The sequence below is a fragment of the Dipteris shenzhenensis genome, chromosome 3 (genome assembly GCF_047967505.1).
Source record: "Dipteris shenzhenensis isolate YYH24624 ecotype China chromosome 3, Dip_SZ_1.0, whole genome shotgun sequence".
Lineage (NCBI taxonomy): Eukaryota > Viridiplantae > Streptophyta > Polypodiopsida > Gleicheniales > Dipteridaceae > Dipteris > Dipteris shenzhenensis.
The window spans coordinates 20,641,303-20,666,850 of NC_141598.1; the positions used below are offsets into that span (position 1 = coordinate 20,641,303).

Here is a 25,548-nt window from a genome sequence, read left to right on the forward strand (position 1 = left end):
TTTGATGAATGGACACTTGGAAGGGTATGCCCTTTCGACGGGACACTTCCTAATGAGGCACAACCTTTCACAAGAGACATTCTAATGAAGAGACATTCCTATTGTAATGTACCCTCTCATCAAGGGTCACACCCTTCACAAGGGGTACACACCTCTTCATGCACATACCCTTTGGAGTACACACCTTTTCATGTGTGACTCTTCACTCTCTATATAAGAGAGGCCAAATTGTATGGATGACAATCACATCCACCCTACAGACATTCAAGCAATACAGTTATTCCTTTGCTCTCTGCTATCTCAGTCTCTTTACTGTTCCTTAGCACTGTTCTAAATATGGTAAATCTAGGATTTCTTACACCGTCAAGGGGTCCCGTGCGTCTTAGTCTCCTGGCGGAGGCTCGACGCAAGACTAGAGCCACCGTGACTCCCGTGGGACGTATCCCAGGTCTAAACAATGACGAGAGGTCTCCCAGAGTGATCTGTGTGTCCCCTCGATGTCTCATGTGTCGTGCTGCGGTCGTCGGATCGGGGTCTCTGTCACGTCTGCGGCTAGAGACTGGACGATCGATGTCACTCGATGGGAAGAACTCTGTGATCCGGCTCTGAGGGGTGTCCGATGGTGTGGCCAAGCCCTGTCGCTTGAGTAAGTACTCTCTGTGCCGGACCCCCTTGTGAATGAAGGCCACGAGGCATCTCTAATCTGGATAGGTGAGGAATCTGAAAGGAACCCGGAGCCATCTCTGAAGAGACAGTGGTAGCGACCTCGGATCTCATAGTACACTAGGCACCTGAAAATAAAATGCTCCTCCGACTCAACCTACTGACAGTTGCACAATATGCATATGCGATGCTCCCTAGGGATCCCCTCTACTCTGCCGCTCTCTATGCGGAGGCGGTGTGATGATACCTGAAACTGTCCAATGGAGATCCGTAGTGAGTAAGGCATATGAAGCTCATTGTACCCCGGTGGTGTGATGAATCCCTTCTCCATATACGAAGACAATAATCTCTGTAGAAACTCAACTTCACTGGAAGCTCCCTCGGCTCCAACCAGGTTCTAAAGGTGTGTAGCTGCAGGAGATCCTCTCGAATGACCTGGTTGGTGTGTGGCCCAATCGGGATGGTGGGTGGGAGTACCGGAGGAGCATCTAAACTGTACTAAAAAGGAGGTATCCTATCGATGTGAAACCCTAGTCTCACAAACCATCTAAGAGTCCGTGCATACCAACATCGCTCATCTCCCTCTGCTGCCAACCTCATGGAGGAATCGAGAGCCAACCATGGCAACCTCTGTCTTCCTGATGTGCAGTCCCCATATGATCTAACCCGGTGTAGATATGTGACGATCTGAAAGGCTGCATCTAGCTGGAGTGGAGAAGCACCAAACTCGGCCTGAATGATGTGATGTGATACAGATGGTTTCCCCCGGATTATCCGTGAGAGCATGAGGATCTGCACGCGCTCCACCCGTGTCCACTCTATCTCTGACATGTCAGGTCCCCAACAAGGGCTGCCATACATACCGGCTGGTCGGACCAAGGAGTCGAAGAGAAAAGCCTTGGTCCGAGGGTCCTGAGTGGAAGCACTATCTCTCTAGCCGAGCCAGTGAGGCATATCCTCTACTCAGTCTGGCTTGCATCGCTGGTCTCATCATGAAGATCGGGCCGGAGAAGATGACCCCCGAGTAAGTGTATGAGGATACGATCTCAACTGGTGACCCACCGAAAGTAAACTGCTTCCGTTGCATCTTTGCTCAAGAGGTGTTAAAGATCATGACCTTGGTCTTGCCAAGGTTGACCTCCAAATCATGGGATAAACAAAAAGCCTGCTAACATATAAGGTATGTAAAGAGGAGTGCAAGGAGAGGATGAGGAATATGAAAGTTATGTTCATTTTCCAAATGCGAAGGGAAAGGGAGAGAACGTGGAAGGTATGCTCTTATTCAAAGCAGAATAAGGAGGAACTATGGCCCATGGGAGATATGCCCATTTTCAAGTGTATAATTTAAGTGTTTTGACATCATATTTGGATTCCTCGTCGAATTCCCGTCATTTTGAGTACCAACATGACCATATTCCGATTAAAATTTGAAAAATGGTGTATTCTTCATTAATTCAGTTTTGGCCTGTTTTGGGCCTATTTTGAATCTATGGTGACAAGGAATCCAAATATGATGTCAAAACAATTAAATTATACACTTGAAAGTGAGCATATCGCCTATAGTTCCTCCCTTCTGCTTTGAATAAGAACATACCTTCCACATTCTCTCCCTCCTCCTACTCATCTCTCTCCACCCCCCTCCGCGCGCCTCTTTTTGCATAATATCCACTCTTCCACCTCTCCCGCATGCTATGAAAATGAGCATAACCTCTATCCCCCGCCTTCCCCCCCTCCTCCCTTCCCTTCCTAACCTCCCCATCTTTTTATTAAAAAAACCCGTATGGATTTTTTAAAAAATGGTAAAAAAGCTCACATTAAAAAGCTCGTCAATAGATTTGACCTTTAGAAGCCAAGCGGATGTCACAAGTTTGTAACTTCTTGTAAACTACTCGGTGCTTTCTATCAATTCAAACAACGGATTTTGCATAGGCATTTGAATGAAATGATTGCCAGTTGCCAAAACACATATACTTGAACTTAAGAGTTTGCAATTAAGCTGAAATTAACACTTATACAGCTTAAACACAAATTGACATCATTGGAAATTGCAATATTATTGAGGGGCCAAGACGGGCCCCCCCCCCCTTATCCAGGCTCACTTTATTCTTGAAAATGGAGATACAAGACCAAGGTGCAATGCACCTTCCAAACTGATGAACTCAGTGAAAACCTAGGACCTAGATACAAGACTCAAGAGCACATGTACAAGGTAGACAACAAAAAGGAGGACTCCAAGCTCAGGTTTCAACTCTTGGCTTGCCCAATCCACAAGGAAGAAGCCTGCAATAATCACCACTTACATCCAACATTAGAGGCAAGCACTAGTTTCTAGAAAGATAGTAGAAACAACATGAAATAGTGCTGTAAATGAGATAAACTTGACAATACAGGCTCCCTTCGTGACTTGACCCTTTTGTAGATGAAGTCCTTGATGCCTCTGAAGCTACCTTGGGTGAGGAGAGTGTGGAAATGGGGCTGGAATGAGAACAGCTTAGAAAAACAGCCGTAGGCTAGAGAGAGAAAGCCTTTATGGAGTGATAGTTATAGAGAGAGAGTGCCAATGCTGATCCCAAGGGAGGGGATGTAAGAGAGGAGCTGCTTCTGTTCCAGAGGTGCACAGAAAGGCAGATTTCTGCAAGGGGAATGGGCTGGAACAGTAGAGAGAGATTCAACAATAGAGAGAGAAAGACTGCAGCTGGAGAGAGAAAGGGGCTGTGGCTGCTCCAGGCTAGGAGAAGGAGAGAGGATGCTGCTGCTGTTCCAGAAGAGCTGAGAGGGGGCAGATTTCTAGAGAGGAGGGGCTAGAACTGTAAGAAAACAATACAACGTCTATGCTCAACAGATAACAGGATCTCGTACGCAAGAGAGAAAAGCAGATAGTATGGAGAATCAAAAATTTGATAACTGTAGAACTGATACAATAGATGGCGCTGCCTCCCAACCGTGCACTCCTGTGAGAGAAGCTTCAATGGCGTGCTGGAAACAGTAGAGGACGGAGGTTGGATGCTAAGGAATCAGGGTTGCTGTAGCCAGTGATGAAATGGGCTTCACGGGCTTGCTCTTATATAGCCACCACTAGTAGTCGGTTAGACCCAATTGGGTGACTGACCCAATCCGCCCAAAACGGCCGACTGGGGGTTGGTCCCGAAATAGGCCACCAACCACATGATAGAACCGGTGCGCAAAAATAGAGCAACTAACCTACACTCTCCGTTCGGCCCACAACCATCCGGGATCATCTGGGGCTCCAAACGGGCCCCGCAACCCGAGAGTGGGCTGCCCCAAGAAATGCTCCGTCTACCCTCAGTGCGGTCAGTCATGGGATGCCTTCCCGCACTTGCATGTAGCCTAGTTAGCAGTGTGCCAACTCCGTCCAGCCATCAGGCCACACATGGCCCCCATCTAGTGTCCAAACCATGACCTACCCGATAACCGAGCTACTCAAATGCCTTCTCTTCATATGGGAGGCTTACAAGTAGAGTTAGTTGGTTCCCGCATAGTTACACCAGAGTGAAGCATTGATATCTAACACCCCCCCTCAATGTCCACTCGCAAGTGAACCTACTTTTTCAGCCCAATGCCAAGTCGATGAAGATGCCTCTCCAGCAAGTCTCTTCCAAGAGCCTTTGTGAAGATGTCCGCAGCATTCTCTGTAGTCGAACAGTACACTAAGTCGACCTCTCCATCCATGATGAGCTCGCGTACAAAGTGATATTGAATCTCAATGTGTTTTGTGCGAGCGTGGAACACAGGGTTCTTTGCAATCGCCATGCAACTCTGATTGTCACATGATAACTGCGTAGACTTGTTCTGCACTGCACCCATGTCCCATAAAATTCTCCTCAACCACATTGCCTCGCAAGAAGCAAAGCATACTGATTTGTACTCAGCCTCGGTAGAGGAAAGAGCAACTGTAGGTTGCTTCTTGCTGACCCATGACACAGCTCCAAATCCAAGTGAGAAACAGTAGCCTCTCACTGATCTCCTGCTGTCCACGTCTCCTGCCCAATCCGAGTCACAAAATCCGATCAAGATGTTGCCCTTGGTACAAGTGATGCCATAATCAAGTGTGCCTTTGATGTATTTCAGCACCCGCATCCCTGTCCTCCAATGGTTCTCCCGGGGCTTATTGGAAAACCTGCTTAGTACACCAGTCGCAAAGCTGATGTCCAACCGCGTGTTGCACAGGTAAATCAAATTGCCCACAAGTCTTCTGTACTTCCCTTCGTCCACCAATGGTGATGAATCCTCGTTTGAGAGCTTCACGTCAACCTCCAAAGGGGTACCAACTATCTTGCACTCAACCATGCCAAATGCCTTCAGTATCTCTCCAGTATACTTCAGCTGTGAAATGAAGATCTGTTTAGGCTCTTGCCAAACTTCAATCCCCAAACAGAAATGCATCAGTCCAAGATCTGTCATTTCAAACTGTCTTCCTAGCGAATGCTTTGTCTGCGAGATCTTCTCTTCATGGTTCCCTGTTATGACAAGGTCGTCCACATAAAGGACCACGATCATACACTTGTCTCCTCTGAAGATATACAAATTTGCATCAGATGGGCTCCTCCTGAATCCGTTTTGCAAAAAGTAGGCATCAATCCGCTGGTACCACGCTCGTGGAGCCTGTTTCAGCCCGTAAAGTGCCTTCTTCAGTTTACAGACTTTACCTTCTGAACCGCGGATCACAAAACCTGGTGGTTGTTTCACGTATACCTCCTCCTTGAGATCTCCATTCAGAAAGGCGGATTTTACATCCATCTGAAACACGGGCCAACTTCCCTGGGCTGCTAAAGGTAAAACACTGCGAATTGTGGTTAGTCGAGCTGTGGGAGCAAAAGTATCTTGATAATCAAAACCATGTACCTGTGCGAATCCTTTTGCCACAAGCCAAGCCTTATACTTATCCAACATGCCGTCGGACTTGTACTTGATCTTGTATACCTACTTTATGCCGATTACCTTGCGTTTTGGTGGATGATCCACAAGGTCCCAAGTATTGTTCTTCATTATGAAGCCATACTCCGACTGCATAGCTTCCATCCACCTATCATCACCCTATGCCTCTTCAAGACACTTGGGTTCATCAACACGGATCACTTCTGTCATCAAAGCATAGTTGACCAAGTGTTCATTCGTCCTTTGCTTCTCTAATCTCTTAAACCGGCGGTGTTCGGATGGTTCCTCCTCAATGGCTGGAGGTTCTCTGCCGTCCAAAAGCTGCTTTACCCACTTCGGGAATGACCGTTGCCGTTGTGGTTCTGTAGGCTCTTATTTATCTTGAATCCTCACAAACACCGTTGGGGGAGTTCGGTCTGTTGTTAGTGGTGGTACTGAATGGATATCCTGGTCCTGGTTGTCTGGGAAGGAAGTATCCTCCTCCAATTGATGCGGCTGTTCTGAGAAGACTACATCGCGACTTACTATTACCTTCTTGGTAACAGGGTTATAGAGACGGTAACGCTTCGCCTCTTCACTGTAGCCCAAGAAAATACACTTCCGGCTCTTCGATTCCCATTTGGTCCTGTTATCATCAGGGACATGCACAAAATAGTCACATCCAAAAACTCTGAAATGTGCAGCTAAAGGTTTCTTACCAGAAAAGGCCTGCAGTGAAGTCATCCCGTTCACAGCCTTCGTGTAGCTACGATTCAGAATGTAAACTGCCGTGTTACATGCTTCAGCCCAAAAAGTCTTTGGCAAATCTGTCCCTTTCATCATACTCCTGCCCATTTCACAGATGACGTGCATCTTGCGTTTTGCTACTTCATTTTGTTGTGATGTATGTGGCGGGGGGTTTCTGCCTCTTGATCCCGTGACTTTTGCAGTAACTTTTGAATTCACTTGATGTGAACTCTCCACCTCTATCTGATCTCGACTTCTTCACCTTCCTCCCCAATTCTCTCGACCGTTACATGCCATTCCTTGAGCTTACTAAAAGCCTCGTCTTTAGTCTTCATGAAGTATATCCATAACCTTCTACTGTAGTCGTCGATCAGCGTCATGAAGTAGTAGGAACCACCCAAAGCTTCCGTCTCCATCTTTCCGCAGAGGTCCGTGTGAATGAGCTCTAGAGGATCCTTTGCCCTGCTGGCCTCTTTAGGAAAGGGATGCCGATGTTGCTTGCCCATCATGCAAGCTTCACATACATCGGACAGATCTGTAATTTCTGGTAGGTCTACAATCATTCCACTTTTATGGATCTCCTTTAAAGAACTAAGGTTTAGATGACCAAACCTCTCATGCCACAGCTTAGTGTTCTTCACATCCGCTCAGGCACTAAAAGCTGAGAGTTCGTAGATGTTGTTGCGCCGTGTACCTTTACTAATGACCTTCCCTTGAAGATCCAAAATCTGTGCGCCATTCTTATCGAAGTGAACTTTGAGGTCCCGATCTGTGATCGCAGAAACGGACAAGTTCCTCTTGATATCTGACACATAAAGAACATCGGACAACTATTTTACAACTCCATCTGACTTGAGAGCAATCGTACCTTTTCCTTTTGCTGGACATTTTGCATCATTACCGACTGCTACCAAGATGTCATTCCCTACCGGCTGTAGAGAGGTATACCAATCCTTTCGACTGGTCATGTGGCGCGATGCACCACTGTCAATAATCCAAGGTTCATCCGCATGTACATGAACTGCCTCCGTGCAAATCTCCTCAATTGCTACGAACAGCTCTATTGGTACTGCTTGCGCGCTGTTGCTGGACTCTTTCTTTACTCCGTTCTTCTCATCTACAATCTTCTTTCAGCACTCATTCTGCTTGTGCCCTGCCTTGTTGCAATAGAAGCACTTGATCTTCTTCTTTCTCTTTTTATCATCAGAAGAAGATGGGTTACCAGAGTCCTTACCCTTACCTTTCTTTGATCCAGCGTAGAAAGCCGAATCTTCTCCAGTCTTCGTCTTTTGACGCATCTCCTCCTCCAGAAGCATTGCGCTAAAATCCTCAAAGTTGAGGGACGGATTTCTGTTCTGCGTATTCAGCGCCGTAACAAGACCGTCGTACTTTCGTGGGAGAATCCGTGTGCACCTTCATGCTAGATTCTCGCTGGTGATGGTGATGCCAATCGCAATCATCTGATCGTGCAGATTCTTCACCCTGGTGATGAACTTCTCTGTCGCTTCAGACTCATACAATTTCTTATTTGCGAGTTGAGTCTCCAGATTCTGAATCCGCATCTGATTCATGGTCTCGTACTGATTTTTCAAGACCGTCCATGCCTCCTCCGCTGTGGTGACATGTTGAATTAACGCCATGACGGAATCACTTACACTGCAGACAATAGAACACAACGCATCTGCATTTCTTCTTGTCCACGCGAGAATCTCATCCGCAGTTGGTACTATCTATTGTCCTGCATTGGCTGGAACCGGTCTCGCAAACGGCTTCACGTCCACCCCAGTAGCAGTATCCTAAAGCTCGTATGTGCTTAGGATGGTCTTCATCTTGAACTTCCAGAGTGGATAGTTAGAGCCGTCCAACTTTTCGCTTTTGCCGAACAGGGGGATTCGCAGTCTTGCGGGCTGGGTCATCTCTCACAATCTGCTCGCAAACAGAAACACACTACCAAATCTTCTTGCTAGAGTCCAGGCTCTGATACCATGTAAGAAAACAAAACAACATCTGTGCTCAACTAATAACACGATCTCGTACGCAAGAGAGAAAAGCAGATAGTATGGAGAATCAAAAATTTGATTACTATAGAGCTGATATAATAGATGGCGCTGCCTCCCAGCCGTGCGCTCCTATGAGAGAAGCTTCGATGGCGTGCTGGAAACAGTAGAGGACGGAGGTTGGATGCTAAGGAATCAGGGTTGCTATAGCCAGTGATGAAATGGGCTTCACAGGCTTGCTCTTATATAGCCACCACTAGTAGTCGGTTAGACCCAATTGGGTGACCGACCCAATCCGCTTAAAACGGCCGACTGGGGGTCGGTCCCGAAATAGGCCACCGACCACACGATAGAACCAGTGCGCAAAATAGAGCAACTAACTTACGGTGTCCGTTCGGCCCACAGCCATCCGGGATCATCTGGGGCTCCAAACAGGCCCCGCAACCCGAGTGGGCTGCCCCGGGAAATGCTCCGTCTACCCTCAGTGCGGTCAGTCATGGGATGCCTTCCCGCACTTGCATGTAGCCTAGTTAGCAGTGTGCCAACTCTGTCCAGCCATCAGGCCATAGGATCAACATCCACCTAGTGATGCGTCCTGTCATGCAGGGTTTGTTGACCAAGTATAGCAATGCTTGATGGTCCACGAAGAAGACAAACTTGTTAGCTAACAAGTAGTGCCTGAACTTCTTGATTGCATAGACCATGGCGACACCCTCTCTCTCAGTGGTGGTGTAGTTAACTTCGACCTCATTTAGTTGACGGCTCGCAAAGTATACGAAGTAATCCAAATTATGCTCCCTGGGCTGGGCTAACACACATCCAATGACAAAGTTAGAGGCAACAATGTGGACGTGGAATATTAAATTCCAATTGGGAGACCTCAATACTGGTGCGGTGGCTACAGCTAGCTTGAGGGTTTCAAAGGATGTTTGGCATTCTTCCGTCCACTCAAAGGATACTAGCAGCTTGTATAACAGGCGGGCTATGTTGGCATAGAACAAGATAAATCTATGGTAATAGCCCGTATGGCCAGTAAATCGTTGGACTCGCTTAGCATTGGTGGGAGGCAGTAGCTCCAAGATGAGTTTGATTTTCCCGCGTAGTTACACGAGAGTGGAGCATTGATATCTAACGGGAACTGTAGAGAGAGAATGCTGTTGTAGAGAGAGAAAGTGCTGCTGAGATGAGAGAATGGCCTGGGGAGAAGTTGGCTGCACCCAAGGAGCTGGAGAGGTTCTGCTACATCATCCAAAAGGAGGGAGAAGAAAAGTGACGAATTTTCATGTAGGGAATGAAGGGGAGAGGCCTTCTTTTATAGGCTCAGCCCCCCCCCCCAGGCTTAGAGTGGAAGGTGGACACTTGTCCCAGATTTTTGGTGGGCTGCAATCCCAAAGAGGACAGCCCACAACCTGTCCCAAATTTGGGGCCAGACACTTGGCCTACATGCCCTGCCACTTGCCATGCATGCTGCCACATGTGTGGGACAGGTGGACTGACCTGCCAGCTCAGATTCCATGTGGCACTCTGGGTCTATTTGGAGGTGAAGACCCTGGAACTATGTCAATTTTGTGATCCTCAAGTGACGAATTTTCCTGTAGGGAATGAAGGGGAGAGGCCTTCTTTTATAGGCTCAGCCCCCCCCCAGGCTTAGAGTGGAAGGTGGACACTTGTCCCAGATTTTTGGTGGGCTGCAATCCCAAAGAGGACAGCCCACAACCTGTCCCAAATTTGGGGCCAGACACTTGGCCTACATGCCCTGCCACTTGCCATGCATGCTGCCACATGTGTGGGACAGGTGGACTGACCTGCCAGCTCAGATTCCATGTGGCAGTCTACCACGTGTCAGCTGCCACGTGACTCCCAAAAACCCTAAAATTTCAAAGTTGTCAGAATTCAATTTTGATCGCACCCACGGGTTCCTAACAACTTGGACTACCTATTGACGTACTCTAAGGTCATAATTGAGCCATACAGAGCTCGTTTGTTTGTCGTCTTATCTTGTATCTCCATTACTCTTGGCATGCTGCCAGGCCCACACCCAAAGCTCAGGGAACATTCTCTTGAATGGTTCCTAGGTCAGTATGCAATCTGTGCATTTGATTGGTCCCATGTTTGGGTACTCGGTGGGGTGTGGTTTCCAAATGTCCCTCTCAAAGAGAAGCCATCACTCTTGTGGGTCACTAATGCCCATAATCCCAAGCAAGGGGGTCCACCCTCAAATGCTAGACCTAGTCCCCATTGTCCGTAACTGAACAGTAGGAAAACATTTCATTTCTTAATAAGCATACTATTGAAAAACAAAAAGAAATAGTACCAAGCAAGTGGATACATGTTGAAGCAGGATGACACTTCTCCCAAGAAATAAAGAGAAATCTTTAAGATTGACTTCGGTCAAAGAAAGTTGACTTTGGTTAACTAGTAAAGTTTTACTTTCCTTTGTGTTGCATTGGTTAAACAACATTGTGGGGATGCCCACAAGGGACTAAATGTGCAAGGTGCATGACTTTAAAGAGTCTATATTCCCCCACTTTTTAAGAGGAAAAGCACAAGGCAAGTGGCGCCCCAATTAATGAAGGGCCCACTTCGGCTAAAATCATTAAAGGCGCCCACGCTTTGGAAAAAAAAAGAGCCTGCTTTTGGAAAAATCCAAAGATTACTTTTTAGAAAAAACGCCTATTCTAGGCAAGAAAAGCAGGCCCAGCGTTTAGAAAGCACATGCTTTCCAGCTGGTTGGCCTAGTCTTTAAAATAAGGGCCTTTAGGCTCCAAGTTGTATTGAGGATTGTATCCAAAATCTGCTCCCTAGTGAGCCACCTTGTACAAAGAGAGTTCTATTGCTATTGCAATAAAGACCTTCGTAGGTGGGACCTTTATTTCTGGGCCCTAGTGGTGTGTTCATGTTTCCTCTCTCCCTATCCCGTCTTCTCTCTCTGCTGCATATCAACTACCAGCTTCATCGTTGAGTCTCTACCGCACAGCCCGAAGTTTCCAGCCTCTAGGCGAGGTCTACCCTCATCTGCGATTTGCTCCAAAGTGCTGCAATTCAACCTTCTTGCTGCAATTGAAGTTTCCAGCCTTGTTTCCAAGGTGTGAATTAGTTCTGGCAGCTGGGTTTGTTTCAAGAGATGAGCTTGTGGTGCGGTTAACATTTCAGCCCCTCAACCTGTGTCTTTACTTTGTGTGGCAATTAAATACTGATAAAGAGACTAAAATCAACCTATATCACCAGCATCACGCGTTCTCAAACAGCAAGGCTAGGAGTCCCTCAAGACGTAAGGGACGCTACAATCCGGTTATGAGAAAGAGTCTTGGCTGAACTAGCCAGACCATCAACAAATGGATCTCGCCCGAGTACACATTACACATAGTGCGATAAGGAATCAAATTGTATGATACACTCTCCTTTTGCTAATATATGCAGATGAGGTGGTTTCATATGCAAGAGAGGAAAGTGGCTTACAAAGGCAGTTTGACACCAAGATGTTCATAGGGAGGAAGCAATACAAACAAACCACATTCACATTTGAGGAAAAATATCTGAAGATGGCTCAATCATACAAATACTTAGGTCTAGAGCTACAGACGACTAAAAATGGAATGCATACATGGAAAAAAGAATTCAAGGACAAGTCACAGCACTCTTTAAACTTCATAATAAATGCAAAAAATCGCAGATCTAGAGTTGGGAGATGAAAAAACCCCTATACACTGCAATGATACAAACCATGATCCTCTATGGATGCCAAGCTTGGTCTCGAGGACTCGCCAAAGAAGATTAGAAGAAAATGGAAAGGATGCAAAAAACGTTCATGATAGAAGAACTGAGGACTAAGGTTCAGACCCCCTACCCCATTTTGCTGGCAGAAACATGCTACATTGGAAGGGGGAGATCTATGCCAGCACATTCCTTGCCTTGTTACAGTTGTAAAAATGGGCAAGGATAAAATCCTCGACGAGGCAATGGAGACAAAGCTTGCTAGGGCAAGAGTCGAGTCTAGCTAGCTAACAGCCTAAACTGTTAAGAGTTGAGGGCATCTCAGGTGTAGATCTAATGAGAGAGCGCTTCTATTGTGGGTTTGCTCACCCCCCTTTTAGGCTAGGATAGGGAGAGAGTAGAGGGCTCGTAGGCCCATTTCAGTGGGCTGTTAGGGGCAGTCTTGAGGCAAACCCTTGGCACCCTGGCAGGCCTTTTATAGTGGGCTGGTCTGGCCTAGGATGGCCGACCAGCTGGTCGGCCAAACCTACTGCTTCGGTCGGCAATATCAGCCCCCAAGTCGGCCTACACGCTGCCCTATTTATAGGGCCAGCCTCCCCCATTCTTGGCATCACTTGAAGTTCTCCTTCCCTCTTTTGGGTGTTCCCTCCTTGCTATATACACAGTTTTTTTTCCTCTATCAGTGTCTATTCTCTCTCTCTCTCTCTCTCTCTCTCTCTCTCTCTCTCTCTCTCTGTGCTGCATACTTCCGCACATTTCACACTCACATAAACCCCACAATTGAATACTTTACCATATTTAATCAAAACTCGGGTACAAGTATCTATGATGTGCGCACAAATAACGTGCAACATAGATTCTGATGACATGGGCCATGGCAGGTAAGATTTTGAAGCCACGATTCAATATGGCCCTGTGATCTCTAGAGTCACAACGAATTGTGCTAGTGGCTCTTGGAAAGAGAAGGTTAAATAATGCTGGCAATTTGGAGACACCTACCTCTTATCACATGTACTTATCTTGCTCTAGTAGAAAAAAAATAACACATATCAAATTATCAAGCTGCAGTCATTCACCCAGAATCAGCACTTGAACGAATATCACCCAAACTGTACTATAGACATACCGTTGTTCATCAATCCCAACATATGATAGCAAGAGGATGCAAAAATACAATTGTGGAGGCCACATACATTTTTCCAAGATGCCAACAAGCTGAGGATTCTACATTTGATTCCAAGTACTTTGATGATTCAGCACATGCATTTCTACTATTTATATGCTGTTCTATCCATCTACATTCACCTCTTGTCATTTCTGCATACCTAGGCTGTTAAACTAGCATGTTGTATGCTAGGCTGTGAAACTAGGGTTAAGCTAGCATGTTGTAGGCTAATTTAGCTACATTGATATCAGAGACCCTTTTTAGGGAATTTGTGGCGAAAAACATGTCATTTCGTTTTGAAACTTGGAGCACGTCTTCATGAGCCCGGGGCCTACCTACTTGCAAAGTTCTGTCACGGCCAAGTGTCTGGATTTCCAGATAGACACGTGGCAGCCAAAGGTTGCTGTAGATTTCAAAGTGCTCAAAATGGCACAATTCTGGTATCATTGTGTTCAGCTTGACCAGGAGATCATAAGCCCTCATTAATTGCAGTGAAATTCCCAAGTTTGACCCAGGAATTATCATAATCAAGTGAAAGGCAGAACAGGAAATATGCAACGATGTGGCAGGTTACTGCTCCAAATCCTGTTTTTTCTGCATAAACAAAATCACCTCTGCCCCAGGAGCACCTGCACCAAGTTTTGGGACCATCAAATGTCATTTTCCCCTTCAGTTACCTTGAAAGTGGTGTGCAGGTAGTGTAAATTGAAGGTTTTCTCTACCTACAGGTCTGATAAATTGGGGTTTTTCAGTTTGATCTGTTATTCTGCTCTACTCTATTCCATTCATACCTAAATTCAACCTTGGTTGGAGAATTGAGCCCTAATTCAGTCAAATTGGGCAAACTGTGTAATTGTCTAGTCAGAATTACCACGTGGCATTGAATCTACTGCCCTGGCCAGCCAGAATTTTCTGTCCTGGGGATCCGAATGCATAATGCCGTCCAAGCCTCTCAACCGTTGCTGCAACTATGTCCCTGCAGATCGAGGGCCCGCACTCCGAAAGAAACGCATGGTCATCCTGTCACCCTATTGTACCCAACGGGTCTGAAGGAGTGGTAGGAGAACTCTGCCCAGCGAATCTCCATATCCTGGAGGTCCAGACATGCACACTCATACCTATATGCCAACCACTGCAATCCCAGGTCCTGCTCTTTGAGCCGCTCAATGGAGGCCAAGTCCCATCTCAAGGCTTTGTAAACACTGCCCTGGCAAGCCTGAAATCTCTATGCTGTCTAAACTCACAACCATCTAGTGTCTCTAGAAGGATCTCCTTAGGGGGAGTCTCCAAACACTCCACAATCAAAGTGAGCTCAAGGACTCTATTATCTGCAACCACTCAAGCAACTGTCTGAGGAGGTGGCTCCAACACCGTGCCAAACACTCCTCCAATGAAGTAGAGAATGGACCTGTACTCCTTGGGGAGCCCTGCAAATCGGCGAGGCATAGGGAAGCGAGGTACGTCATGGGTCGACTCCATAACATCAACCCTAAACCCATGGTACCAATGGATAAGGTAAACAAGATAAGGGCGCAAAAGGATCGGGCTACGCTCCAACAGTGTCCGAGTAGTGTGGAGGGAGCTCAAATGGAGAAGAAAAACCCCTCTGCCATAGATGATAACCTCATGAATGTGGTTCCCATCCAATGCTAAGCTCGCCTAGATCCAATCACGAACCTGGCTCTTGGTTGACGTGAGGTCAACAATCCTGCCTACCACCGCCATGTCCCATGGTGACTGTACGGCTTTCTTCACCTGGTATTTGTCCTCTGGAGAGAGAAGAACCTTAACGGTTTGGGGAGTCGAGGGCGCTGCCATGTGAGCCCCTCTGGCCAGACCAACGGTCACCACCGAGATTCGATTCTTCAGAAGAAACACAAAGCTGCGCTGCAAGAGGAGGGAAAAGAGAAAAGAGGAGACAGAGAGAAAAGGCCCTCTCAAAGGTCCCCTGAGGCTGGCTGGCAAGGACCAGCAATGAGAGCTTCAAGCAAGAGGGAAGAAGGCAAAGCCCTCTGAAAACCGTTGCCAATAAGTTCTTTAAAAAACCAAGAAACACAACCAATCGGAAGGCCAGATGTGGGCTGCTCCAAGAGGGACAGCACCAAAAAAACCTGAAAGAAACACCACGACACACCTCCGAGAAGAATGCCCAAAGAGCCTACATTGAGTAATACATCAAATGGAGGGGATTCCCAGATGACGATTCCTCATGGTAGCCCTCTTCCATAGTGGATCAATAACCACTCAGCTGATGTTGGGACCAGTTATGATCATTTTCAGCGACATGGAACTGCAAAGACTTCGCCTACTCTACCTACTGCTCCACCACCAACCTTGCTGCAGTTCAGCATGCACCAGTGGAGGTCTTTGGACAGCTGCAGCAATGTTACACACCTGCTATGACCAGATATGAGTTATACGATGATTGTATTTAAAACCAGACTGACCGGTGAAAAACAGCTATGGCTTCACTTCAACGACGGGATTTATACTCTCAAAAGCTCTCCCTCACTCCCTCTCTCTGAAGATACACTAGGGCCCAGGACAAATCGTCGGGCTGGACCCCCCCGAAGGTCTTTATTAATTCAAGAAAATCTGTTACAGAAGTTCAGCGTAGAGCTATCTCGTAAATCTCCCTCACAAAACGTGAAAAATCCCTTCTTTTACAAGAGCTTCAAGCTCCATTCAAATTGGCAACATGCCACTTGTCTAAAATCTAGACTAAATCCTATTACAAGCCACTAAGGGCCATTCTGGAGTCTTCAAAGCTCTCGGTCACCTCCTAGATGCTTGTCAGGCTCCCATTTCGCTTAGGAAAAATAATCCTTCCTAGTACCTGCAACAATTAATTAAAGCGCACCACCATGGTACCCATTAATTGTTAGCGCTTTGCATGCAAATAACACACTATGGACTAATCCTAGTCACGGTGGGCATCTCCACTGAACACATGTGCACATCTAACAAATATTTAAAAAAATATATTTATTCTCTGGTTGACCGGAGTCAACACTCTTGATTATAATTAAGGAGCTTTGACCAAGGGTCGAGGCGCCTTAATTATACCCAAGTCTCTCCAACCGAAGTTGGCACATCTTGGTTAACCGGGGTTAACCCTCTTGGCGCATGCCAAGTCTTGTTGACCGAAGACAACACTCTCTGACCGTAGTCAGGTTTACTTGACTAGAGTCAAGTATCTTTGACCGTAGTCAATCCTTTGACCATTAAAATAACTCTTTGACCATAATTAACACATATAAAACTCTTTAATTATGATCAAATAAATGGTCAACTATACTTTGACTTAGGATATTTACATGGTGGTGACATCCCCTCGGCTTCTATTCAGTTGACCTCAACTGAAAAGCTTCCTTGTAAACATCCAAAAGTTGTGGATGATCGGATAACATGTCTTCGTCCATCCACTTGGCATCTAATGCCGTATAATTCTTGAATTTTACAAGATACCTGTAAAATTGCTTACCCTGAGGGCCTTTACGTACAGTATGGTACACAATTTGCTCTGGCTGAAGGACTTCCTCCAGCTCATCCACTTCTGGTGGATCTTCTGATACTGGTTCTGTAGGCTCTGGTCCCTGGAATTTCTTTAGAAGACTCACATGGAATGCATTGTGAATCCTCCAATGCTCTGGCAATGCTAATCTGTATGCAACCTCATTTATTCTTTCTGTAACCCTGAAAGGGCCATAGTATCTGGGAGATAACTTTGCATACATTTTCTGTTTGCCTTTAAACTTGCAGAGCCTAGCTTTTTCAAACCTCAAAAGTACCCAGTCCCCTTCCTTGAGATCTAGCTGTCTCCTATGCTTATCTGCAGCTCTTTTATGTTTCTCTTGAGACCTTTCAATTGCTGTCCGGACTTGGCTGTAAGCTGTCTGGATGTCTCTGACAAACTAATCAGCTACAAATATTTCATCTTTAGTCCTTAATATAGGTGGCAAAATCACCTTCCCATATATGACTTCAAAAGGGGCTTTCCCTGTAGAGCTATGTACTGTATTATTGTAAGCAAACTCTACTAACGGTAGGTACTTTTCCCAGTCTGAACTTTGGTCACCCACGTAGCATTTCAGCATATCCAAAATGGTAGAATTTGCTACTTCACTTTGACCATCTGTCTGGGGATGGAAAGAAGAAGAAAAATTCAAATTCGTCCCCATGTTATCAAATAAAGCTCTCCAGAATAGACTGGTCATTTTGGGATCTCGATCACTAACAATGGACTTAGGCATACCATGATGTTTAAAAATTTGTGCCATGAACAGCTTAGCCATATGATCTGCCTTTATGGTTTTGCGAACCGGAATAAAATGAGCTTGCTTGCTGAATCTATCTATGATAGTCCAAATCCCATCATTCCCTGACTTTGATCTCGGCAAATCAAAAATAAAGTCCATTGTAATACTTTCCCATGGTGCCTGAGGCACGGGAAGAGACATAAGTAGGCCAGGTGCCTTCCGTCTATCATACTTGATTTTCTGACACGTAAGGCATTCAGTAACAAACTGATGTATATCTTTCCGCATTCCTGGCCAAAAGAAATACCTCTCTAGTGCTAGAGTTGTTGCTGTAATTCCTCTATGTCCAGCATAGGGAGGTGCATGGCATTCCCCCAAAATCTTTTTCCTCATCTCCTGGGTGAGGCATAGGCAATCATCTTTCATTAAATACCCATCTTTCAGGGAATAATGATTGGTGGGTTGCCCCTCTTGCATTTGCTGTAAAATTTCACCAAAATCAGAATCATGAGCATATTGTTCCCTCATGCCTTCCAGGTCCTGATGATAAGCAATAGTTACATTATTGACCTGGGGTCTTCGGGACAAGGCATCTGCCACTCTGTTCCGAATTCCTGGAGTATGGACAATCTGAAAATGATACATTGACAGCATGTTTGCCCATTTCATATGCTTCTCGGAAAGCTTGGTCTGAGTCAAAAAGTATCTCAGACTTTGGTGATCTGTTTTGACAGTAAAATCTGCACCCAAAAGATAGTGTTTCCATGTATGGATGGCATGAATTACAGCCAATAACTCTTTCTCATATATTCCTAAATATCTTTCCGCATCCCGGAGTCGCCTGCTTTCATAGGCTACTACATGACCATTCTGATGCAATGCAGCCCCAACACATTCTCCACAAGCATCGCAATCCACATCAAAAGACTGATAAAGATCCGGAACTACCAAAATAGGCTCTGTAGTCAACTTCTCCTTGAGTGTATTGAATGCTTTCTTCTGTGGTAATCCCCATGTGAAGGCTGCATTTTTCTTAGTGAGGTCATGTAATGGAGCTGCGATATCAGCAAAATGTCTGATAAACCTTCTGTAGTAAGAACACAGGCCTAAGAAGCTTCGAACTTCATGCACAGTTTTCAGCTCTGGCCACTCCTGAATGGCACGGGTCTTCGTTGGATCCATTTGTATCCCATTCTTGGATATTATATGCCCCAGATAGTGGATTTCTTCCAAGAAGAACTCACTTTTCTTGCTGTTTGCATAGAGCTGATGATTTCTCAGCTCTTGAAACACTATAGCAAGATGTTCTCTGTGGTCTTCCTCTGTCTTAGAAAAAACTAAGATATCATCAAAGAAAGTACCCGTAAAATGCCTGTACTTCCGGAAGATGCGATCCATCATTCTATTGAATGTGGCTGGAGCATTTGTTAGCCCAAAAGGCATCACTAAGTATTCATACAACCCGAATGTAGTGCGGAATGCTGTCTTGTGCACATCCTGAGGTTGTATCCTCACTTGGTGGTAGCCACTCTTTAAGTCTATCCTGCTGAAAACTGAAGCTCCATTTAACTGATCCAAGACATCATCAATACGCGGAATAGGGAATCTATTCTTGATGGTCATTTTGTTCAGTGCACGATAGTCGACGCACATACGGAATGAACCATCTTTCTTCTATACTAATAGTACAGGGGAACAAAAAGGAGACGAGCTGGGCTGAATCAACCCTTTAGACAGCAAGTCCTGTACCTGAGCCATAATCTCCTCTCTCTGAGTCGCACTGACTCTATAAGGGGGTCTGTTTGGTGGCTCACTACCAGGCATTAACTCTATCTGATGATCTTCTGGTCTCTCTGGGGGTAACTCCCCTGGCAAAACATCAGAAAAACAATCCTTAAAGTTTACCAGAAACTGAAACTTATCTTTGTCTGCATCATTCATTTCAGCATGCATATCATTCTCTTTTTCTTTTACAAAAACCATGTACGCAGAAATTGCAGACTTTATTGCTTTACCGCATGAAACATCAGATACAATGGGGATAGTGTCCCCTTTATTCCTGGCAATTAAACGCTGATTTTTCCCCCTATGCACAAACTCCAGCACTCTTTCAGGAAGAGTCAACTTCACTGCCTTGCGGTGAAACCAAGGCATCCCCAAAACTACATCATAATGTTTCAGTGGAGAAATGAAGAAGTCTTCCTGATCCACATAGCTCTGAACATGAAGACGGAGCTTCCCTATCAAGGGAGTAACTGGCACACGATTCCCACAAAACATTTGATCGGCATCCAAAGCCCTGCCTTACTCTTCCGTCTTTATTCCCAACCTCAGGGCTAGATCCTCTGATATAAAATTATCAGTAGCCCCTGGATCAAATAAAATTAGCGCTTGTTGGTCTCTAACTTTGCCCCATGATAGCAGCAATTCTCGTTCTTCTGGGTTCAAAGCATGACCCAGTATATCAGGAATTCCCCCCGCCATTGGCTTTTGCGGTCCTCGTGGCTTCTCTGCCTCTTTTCCCTTCGATGTTGAAGGCTTTTCTGGGCACTGGGCAGCCACATGCCCCTCTTTACCGCACCTGAAGCATTTCCCATCTCTACGGAATTCCGCTATCTGTTCAGGGGTAAATAGAGATTTGCCCTTATAAGTCTTTGAGAACTGAGTACCCCTCGGCTTCTGAGGCTGAAACCCTTTCTTTTCAGCCTTGGGGTTCTTTCTTTTCTGATTTTGTAAAATCAGTTTTCTTTTTATCAGCACGTCCTGCATGCAAGGATGGCACTGTAGAGGGATCTTGTAGCGGCACAAGACTCGCTACTGAAGCTGAATGCATAAGATCTTGAATATTCTTTGCCCCCAAAGCATTCACTACTGCCTGAATTCTTGGAGTGAAACCTGCTCTGTACTTCCTCATTTGGGTGCCTTTGGAGATCTTTTTGAATGGTGCAACCTGCAAATAAGCATCCCAGAACTTTTGGTTGTACCCATCCACTGTATCTCCTGCATCCATGTGCAAGCTGTCCCACTCTTGAAGAACATGGTCTCTAAACTGTTTAGGCATAAACCGCTGGTAGAAGGCTTTCTTGAAGCCCTTCCACTTCCTTGGGGCTGACCCATCTGTGGTCAGTGCACTCCACCATGCACTAGCCGTTGCTGTCAAGTGTAAACTGACCATTCTTAACTTGGAGGATTCTGAAAATTTTTATGTACCGAATGCAGCATCAAACTGTCTGATAAACTGCAATGCTTTGTCTGTATGACCATACTGTCCATTGTAGGTCATAAACTTGACAGATTTTCCTCCCTCTTTAAATTCCTTGGTCGCTTTGGAAGACTTTCTCTTCCTAGACTTCTCGTGTTTCCTTCTTTTCCTGGATGATTTATCTGATAAGGAAGAAGAAGACACAGAGGTCGAACTCGAGGTAGACGATGATGGACTAGAAGATCGGTGATGATGCCTCGATCTCTTTTTACTATGGGACCGTCTATCTATGAGATCTCTCTCTCTCAGGCTGTACACGAGAGTGTGCCTCCGGCATTGGCACGTCATATACTGGATTAGGCATAGCTTCTGCTTGAAACAAATGTTGAGCCCTAGGATCCCTTTTGAGATTTCCCAGCTCTTGTATACGAGTGCGTACCATCTGTTCAAATTCTTGTTGAGTTTGCGGCACATTTCTCTGTCCTGGATGTACATCCTTATCTTGTGAATCCCACTGGATAGGTGATTGATCCATATTCTGAGATCTGCAGATTTCTCACACAGTGCGGGTAACTGATGCACACTACTTTTGCTTTTCCAACAGAAAAAGTACCTCAACAAGAGGTGTTTTGCATTCACAATCTATGCCAGTACTGGCTGTCAGTTCAAGGCATATACCCACACAGTTGCCAAAGCATCAACAATTATATTGCCCTTTTCTGGCAGCTGCAGATGGCTTCAAAAGGCATCTGTTTTTCCCTCTTTTTACTGCTCAAAGGCATGCATACTCTTTTTCTGCAAATCTCTGATTCCTCTGTTTTTCTGCTGTTTTTCTGACAGTAAAAGTCTGACAAATAAGTGAAAATTGATGGCCAGAACTGTCTCTGCAGCTGTCTTTTTTTTTTTTTGGGGGGGAACAGTAACCGGATGGGTAATCAGCTGGTTACACTAACCAGACTAGTTCTAGTCTTGTTTGGTTGACTCCCAACTGAACTCAACCCACTGTAGTGTAGTTAACTAACTACGGTCTGGTTAACTACACCCAAGGTTAGTTGGTCAAACATGGTTTGTCTAACCAGTCTGGTTTGGTTAGACCAACTAACTGAAACTCTAACCAAGGTTAACTAACCAAAGTTAACTTATTCACTGGTTTGCCACATCAGCCTGCCACGTGTCTTGCCACATCATTTGCTGAGTTGGCTGCCATGTCAGTAGTGTGCCACGTCATTCACCTGCCATGTCAGCATCTGAGCTGGCTGCCACGTGTATTGCCACCTTGTCTGCCACGTTAGCACACAGGGTACGGTTAGTAAAACTCCGCGTTGAGAGCCTTCGCCAATCTTGCGTTTCTTCTCAGCTCACGCCTACGTGAAGATTTCAGCACACGTGAAGGTCTATATGCGAGAAGATCTTTCTCATGGAGGGGTGTCGGTTACTTTTCTAAAAGCCCACAAGACCCGTGCCCGCTGAAATGCTTACGACCCTCAAACGGAATCGTCATCACTTCAACCGGGGCATCCCGTTGGTCATCTGCTTTCATCCCGCTGGTCATCGTTGAAAGCCGATGACGAGCGCTACCTCAAAGCCAATGGTTGTGCGAAGGTTTCTCCAAATCTTCAGGCGTGCACCCGTGCTCTCTACAAGTTCTTCCTTCGGATAATTGTGGGCGGAAGTATTTGGAACTCTGCAAGGATTAGCGTCGTCCATTTCCTCCGTCCATCACGTCATGCATCTCTGTCCTGTGGGTAGCCAGTGTACCATTGATTCTCCGCCCGGTTGTCACGTAATCATTTACTCTGGCCTCTCACTCCGAGGAAACGCGTAAACCCACGCTTTGACTACTAGCTCAGCTTGCTAGGTATGCCACATCCCATGCCCGTTAGCAAGCCTTATGCAAGCAATGGAGGGGGCTCTATTCGTGCTATCCTGCCAATCTGCACACCTGTTTGCAAATCAAATGCAAGAAGCGTTCTTTTCCCCTTGATCGCTCCCACCATGAAAGGCAGGGAGGTCCCTGAAGCTCTGATACCAATACAACCAGACTGACCGGTGAAAAACAGCTATGGCTTCACTTCAACGACGGGATTTATACTCTCAAAAGCTCTCCCTCACTCCCTCTCTCTGAAGATACACTAGGGCCCAGGACAAATCGTCAGGCTGGACCCCCCGAAGGTCTTTATTCATTCAAGAAAATCTGTTACAGAAGTTCAGCGTAGAGCTATCTCGTAAATCTCCCTCACAAAACGTGAAAAATCCCTTCACGTTACAACTCCCTTGCAAATTTGAGGGCAAATTTTCTTTTGGGCAGGGTGGACTGTAACAAAGGTGAAATTTACTTAGTAATTTATATTATAGTCGGCCTTTAAATGGCTTTGTAAATGAGTAGTGTTTTAGTTGGGAAGCGTGGCATCCTACGATAGCTATCCCATAATCATTGTTGTAGATTTTGCTAGACCCAAACCTATCAAAGGGGGGGCTGAATTGAACTAAACTGAACTAAGACTTACCCTCCTAGCCTAGAAACCCTCTTCCTAGCATGTTGCTTGTGCAGTTCACAAGTTAAGGATTCTACATTTGATTCGAGGTACTTGAATGATTCAACACATGGATTTCTATTGTTTACATGCTGTCCTATTCCTCAACATTCAGCTGTTGTCATTTCTGCATACCTAGGCTGTGAAACTAGGGTTAAATTAGCATAGTTTAGCTACACATTTTTGGTTTATGTATGGTAGCACTTGGTGTGGAACTTTGCTTCATTTGTAACGAAGCTCTTTCCTTTTAGAGGGAATGGGTTCAAATAATTCATTCAACGCATAACTTGGTTTTTTTAGTATAAGGTTTGTCTCGGGGGTTCAAGAGATACATTGTATGTCAGATCATGGTAATTCTTGTGTTAACCATTCAAACCTTCATTGGGTCACGATGGTCTACATATTAGCATCAAGAACTGAGCTATATTTGATGTTACAAGCTTTGAACGTACAATTCAAACCCTTCATTTGGCATCAAGAAATGATGCTATGTTTGATGTTAGACGATCTCTCTTGAATAGGTGGGACTAGCATGGTGGGTTTAGGTCTTTAGCTTTAGGCCGGGAGGGTTCTCTCTTAGTAAATACTTATAGAGCTGTAGAGTCAAACACACATGGAGAGATATGCATATGTTATGTTTATTTGCATGTAAGTACTTTAAATCACTAATGGTGTGTGGCACAGTGATGTAGATCTTGGCTTCTTTAGGCTCTGTGTAGATTGGTGTCTTTCTAAGGGTTGTTTTGAGTGGTAAGTCAATGGTTTCTTTCCTTTTTGACTTTCTGAATTCCTTAGAAAAGTTAGGTGTAATCATCTAAGGAGTAATACGTGTTCCAAGTTGGGGGAGGATGGAAGTAGGATTGGCCAGCTCTATGCCAAGGTAACATTGTCCTCTTTGGTTATCCTTAAACCACAACATACTAGTTGTTAATTCCTTGCTTTGTAATCTAAAAACCATGCATTGATTGGTTACCTGGGGCAGCACACAAATCAAGAACATTATCACCGGGCACAACACCCAACGCCTGCACAGCTGCTCCAGATGCTGCATCCAGCCCATATATCTGCATATAGCAAGAAAAGTGTCCCATAATGTGCATCAAACCAAGTATCCCCTACTTGAGCTACATAATAAATACATCTCTCCCCATCCTTTACCATGCAATAAAAAAAAGTCCACCTTTGTGGTAATCCTAATTAACATATGCAACATTAACTACCTTTCCAAGCTGATAGGCTTGCGAGCTGGCGATTTGAGCCTCTTGGGATAAGCTGTAGAAGCCTTGTAGCCAGGAAACTGGAGATAGCTTAAATCCTAGCTCAGTTTCTATTGTCGAAATATCATCCGCAAATTCTGGCTTAATCCTTTGCAATAGAAACAGAGTTGTAGGGTGCATGAATTAATACAAAACAAGAAAGGGAATATCACTATGAAGCAGCCAGCATTGACAAAAGTTTAATTGCAGGGTAGATTCGCACCACAAGTGCAACAGCCAAGGACAACTACTAAACCGGGAGACCTAACCCTTCTCATTACTCACCTGATGTAGCGTGGAAGGTTTTGCGCAACAGAGTAGATACGAGGATCAATCCCATTTTTTGCCAAATACTCAAGAAACACGTTAGGCAGCGGCAGCAGCTTTCTGCTTGTAAGATATTGATTGTTTTGAAAAGAGTGATCTGGTTCTCGCATGGAACGCAAACAGGTATCGTTTTCGGAAATCTGGGCAGCTGCGCTATGCTCCGGTTCTTCATTTTCATAAGCAAGGGCCGAGAGGCGCTCACCCAGGAGGGCAAAGGATGATGGTTCTCGGTAGGAACAAACTGCGACCTCTCCCATGGCCGTAGGCTGGATAGCAATGGAAAAACTGAAAGAACTGGCGATATTGTGTAGCCTGCTCAAGGAGAAGGATAATGCAGCTACTGGGACTGTGGTGGAAAAAGAAAAAAGCATCCCCTTCAATATTAAGCTATCTTTCATAGCATGTGTTCACCATCCTTAGGGGCGCCACAAGAAGTTTCACACACATTTCCACATTATAACCTTGATGAGGGGAGGCACCCTCTAACCTTGCTAGGTGCGGCTGCCTGCGCCTAGAGCCACGCTTGGCTAGGTGCATGAGGCCTCCACCTCCAAGAAGCTCATGATGCTCATCACGAAACAATCCAATAGCATAGTTTTCACAAGCCACAAAAGTCTCGTCAGTCAGCTAAGACAAGAGGTGGAGGTCTTTAGGGGGTGTTTAGAGACCGCCAACATCTGCCGCCCATTGTTGGGGTGCTTAAAAAATGGGACAGGCAGGTTGTCATGGACAGAGCCTTAATGGATACGCTCATTTATTGGATTCATGTAGCAGGAAAGCAAGCCATTGGCGGAAAGAATGGGTGCCCA

General features: G+C 45.5%; 1 protein-coding gene across 3 annotated transcripts in view; it reads right to left on the minus strand.

Annotated features, from left to right (window-relative positions):
* LOC147903497 (S-adenosyl-L-methionine-dependent methyltransferases superfamily protein) overlaps nt 1–25,168 on the minus strand; it is a 103,324-nt gene extending 78,156 nt beyond the window's left edge. For all 3 annotated transcript variants that reach the window (XR_015543776.1, XM_087399422.1, XM_087399433.1), the window contains exons 1-3: nt 24,698–25,168; nt 24,377–24,521; nt 24,130–24,220 (exon numbers count right to left, since the gene is read on the minus strand). Coding sequence is in view for 2 of the 3 variants with exons in the window: in XM_087399422.1 (XP_087255548.1) it covers nt 24,130–24,220; nt 24,377–24,521; nt 24,698–25,137 (676 nt within the window). In the remaining variant the exon portion in view is untranslated. The remainder of the gene's footprint in view (nt 1–24,129; nt 24,221–24,376; nt 24,522–24,697) is intronic.
* Nucleotides 25,169–25,548: the final 380 nt, after the last annotated feature.